We start from the raw sequence: 3,730 nt of genomic DNA, 5'->3' as shown, positions 1-3,730 counted from the left end.
CCCCTCCGCCGCCGCCGCCGCCACCGCCGGATTTGGATCCGGATCTTGAGGAGCAGCGGCTTGCGGCGGTGGCAGGGAGGTTGCCAGTGACTTTAGTCGATGACTTGGCGCTGATGCGGCCGCCCGCGGTCAAGGTAGGGCTGCAGGCTGAGTTGGAGCTGGCGGAGCAGGCGGCAGCGGCGGCGGCAGCGGCGGCAGCCGGCGGCGACGTTGGGGTCGTCGTCGGCGAGGGGGAGTTGGGGGAAGAGGGTGGCGAAGAGGGCGGTCTTGAGGGCGATGAGGCAGCGGCGGCGGCGGCGGCGACAGCGGAGGAGGGCGGCGGCGGCGGCGGCGGCGGTCGAGAAGGGGGGAAGGGCCGCGAGGATGTGACGCGGCGGAGAAGGTAAGACGCCGCTGCCTCCACAGCATGACAGAATGTTTAGCCCTTGCTGTGGGCTTTGAGTTTGGAGCTGAAGGAAAGCACTGACAGGCTGTGGTGGTGGTGTAGGGGGAGGGGGAGGGTGTTGTGGCTGGCGCGGATGTGCACATTGAGCAGTCTGATGGAAGTGAAGACAGAAGACACAGAGTTGGGTAGTGGCGTCGATTTAAGAGTGATGGAGCGGCGACATGACTGTAGGGTTGGGTGGCAGAAATCAGCATAGCAATAGCAGCAACCGTAGCAGCAACCGTAGCAGCAGCAATAATAGCAGTTGATTTGCATTGTGGCTGGTCGACGGTACCAACTTCAGGAAGCGGGCTAACCAAACCTCTTCTCAATGCTTTTCGAAGTTCTTCTACCCATCCCCTTCTCACCCTCCTGCCCTTGCCTCGGCCTCAGCCGTACAACTGTCGTACTGGACACCGTTCACATGTCGCTGACCGTGTTTTGGTTTCGGGGGGCCCTGATCCTTTCGTACATGGCCGCCCTCTCGCCACGCACGCGCAGGGCCCTTGAACACCCCGAAGAGCCAACACCCATGCTGCTGCTACCACCACCACCGCCGCCGCCGCCGTTGCTACAACAGCCGCTACAGCCAGCATCATCCGAACAGGCGCCTGCAGTGCAGCCCACCGCCGCCGCCGCAGGCGCAGCCGCGCAACCTCCGGCGTCGGCAGCACAGCTCCCAGCCCCCGTGGCACCTTCAGCCCCTGTGCCCGTCGGCGGCCGGGATTCGTACGACGATCCGTACGCTATCGTACCGCTCCAGTTGGCAGAGGCGTTGTCGGAGGCGCTGGCGTCGGCGCTCCGGCTTCAGCGCGCAAGAGACAGCACGCTTTGGGATCCGGATCCAGGGGACCTTTTTTCGGATGACTACATGGCGGATGAAATCGCTGCGATTTCGGAGCGGCGGCCGGCGATGGTGGGTCTGCTGCCGGAGGCTCTGACGTACAGCGTCTTCGTGGAGGATTGGGAGGACGACATCTTGTGGGACGGCGCCGCCGCCGACGGCGACGACAAGGCAGCAGCGGCTGCGGCGGAGAAGGGTGTGAGGTCGCTGCAGGCGGCGGCAACGGCGCGGCGTGTCGTAGAGGAAGAAGAGGAGGAGGAGAAGGAGGAGGGGAGGGAAGGGGAAGGGAAAGGGAAACAGCAGGAAGCGGCGGCGGCGGCGGCGGCGGGGAATGGTACGGAAGAGGTGGCGGATGCGGTGCAGGGCTCCGATGCCATGCAGGTGGATGGTCCAGGGGGCGCCGCGGACGAGGCCGTGCCGCCGATTGCTGCACGGCGTTCCGTGCCGCCACGTGCGGTGTCAGCTGCGCGCTTAAAAACAATGAGTACTGCATGGCGCCGTCGGCCAGCGTCGACGCCGCCGCCGCGGGCAATTCCTGTCAACCAACTAACGGCCAGTGCCTTATGGCGCGGGCGGCCCGTCGTTGCCTCCGCAGCGGAGCTACTTGGAGGGCTCCGCGCGCGGCCTCTGTCCGAACCGCCGCCGCAACGGCTGGGGGATACGACGGCGGCGACGGCAGCGGAGTCTGAAGACGCCACGGCGATGCTGGGCGCGGCCGCAGCAGCCGTTGCTTCCGCCGCAGCGGCGATGGGAGTGGCGGAGCCGCCGCTGACGGCGATGGCGGCGGCGGCGACAGCCGCCACAGCAACGGCGAGGGCGGCTTCACGTGGCGGCGGTGAGCCGGCGGTACCCCTGGCGCTGCTGGCGGCAGCGGAGCCGGAGCCGCTGCCGCGGGCCGCCGACCCGGAGGCGCCGCCGCCAGACCAGCGGCTCTTCGTCGATGGGCAGCATCCGCAGATGCTCCGTCTAGTGGACAAGCAGGCCGCTGCCGCCGCCACCGGCGGCGGTTTCGCGCGCAGTACGGCGCGGTACTACCACCCCGCGCTGGCGCTCTCCCAGGACGACCCATGGGTCGCCAACGCTATCGACGCCGCGCCTGGCGCACCTCCCATGCCGCTCGTCCACAACCTCAACGACCCAGCTCTTGTCTATCGTGCGCAAGGAACGGCGGCGGCAGCGGTTTCGGAGCAGCTCTGCCGCGCCGCGGCGGTAGTGGCGCCGCCTGTGGTGCGCCGCAAGGTGACCCGTGGGCCGGTGATGGAGGCGGCTCACAGTGAAGTGATTGGTATGCAGCTGGCGGCGTTCAACGTATCCCTGGACAGCCACTACACACACCAGGTGGGACTCCTGTAGGGGGGGCCCTTGCCCACTAGGGCCTCCATTGCTCCCGCGCTGTAGCCTAAACAGGCCTGGCATGTGGCCAGGCCTGTTAACACAGGCCTGGCCACACGACCATCATTCCCTCCACAGCCATGTTTCTATTCAATTCGAACACGCGAGATCCCGCCATTTTCAGACCACGACGACCACACGAATTCACCATGTGTGGTGGCAGAAGCAGCACGCGTGCGGGCGTATGTATGTAGTGAAAAGTACGTGTGTGTACATAATATCCGGATGGAATTCTCCCCCCCCAAACAAAGACCCTTTTTTCCCAAACCCGCCCTTCACCTCGCCGCTGCCCTAACTCACCCCAACCGTAACACTTCCATCCCTCCCCCCGGGAAATCCCCCCTTCCCCGCCTTGTCCCCCTGGGCCGCTCCGAAACCCTAGGCCAAGGCCCGCGTGGACCGTACCCAGAAGTCCCTGTCCCGCCACGGCACCCCCGCCATCACCCTGGCCACCCTGCCCGCCCGCCTGACGAGGGAGGACCTGGTGCTGTTCCACAGACCGAGATCCGTGTGGTCGGTGGCGATGACGGCGCAGAAGGCCGCGCCCGCGCTGCTGGCGGCCGCTGCCAAACAAACCAAGGAACAGGTCTACATGTTCAAGTAGGGAGCGGAGAGGGGGAAGGGGTCACGGCTGCGGCGGCGGGGGGGTGGGGGGGTGGGATAAAGGGTGGTGGGTTTCGGGGTGAGGGATGGAAGGGGGGATATGAAGTTCGCCTTCCCCCCCCCACACACACACATACACACATACACGACTACTCCCCCGCTCATTGCTCCCCCCATTACCCATCCACAACCCTCCGACCCACTACCCCCAATGCCCCCCTTCCCCTACATACGTATATACATACGTACATACGTATGCGCAGGAGCGTTACGGGCATCACCATGAACCGCATCATGGACGCCTCGCACTCCTTCCAGCGCTTGGCTGACGTGTTGGCCGTACGGGACGCCCAGGGACGTAACGCCCTGGACATTGGGTTTCCGCAACACAAGGAGTCGCCGTACAGCATCATGGGCGGTTGGCCGTTGGTGACGTTGACGCCGGAGACGAGGCTGGCTGAGGCGGG

The 3,730-nt window shown here is 65.8% G+C and overlaps 1 protein-coding gene across 1 annotated transcript in view; it reads left to right on the top strand.

Annotated features, from left to right (window-relative positions):
• The window catches only part of VOLCADRAFT_96746 (uncharacterized protein), a gene marked incomplete at both ends in the record, with an annotated part of 19,192 nt that overhangs the window by 3,571 nt on the left and 11,891 nt on the right, over window positions 1–3,730 (top strand). Inside the window, 4 exons of the mRNA XM_002955827.1 lie at window positions 135–382; window positions 818–2,606; window positions 3,043–3,260; window positions 3,527–3,692. Coding sequence (XP_002955873.1) covers window positions 135–382; window positions 818–2,606; window positions 3,043–3,260; window positions 3,527–3,692 — 2,421 coding nt within the window. The remainder of the gene's footprint in view (window positions 1–134; window positions 383–817; window positions 2,607–3,042; window positions 3,261–3,526; window positions 3,693–3,730) is intronic.

This window comes from Volvox carteri, assembly GCF_000143455.1.
Source record: "Volvox carteri f. nagariensis unplaced genomic scaffold VOLCAscaffold_55, whole genome shotgun sequence".
Taxonomy (NCBI): domain Eukaryota; kingdom Viridiplantae; phylum Chlorophyta; class Chlorophyceae; order Chlamydomonadales; family Volvocaceae; genus Volvox; species Volvox carteri.
This window is presented reverse-complemented; position numbering and strand designations above follow the sequence as displayed.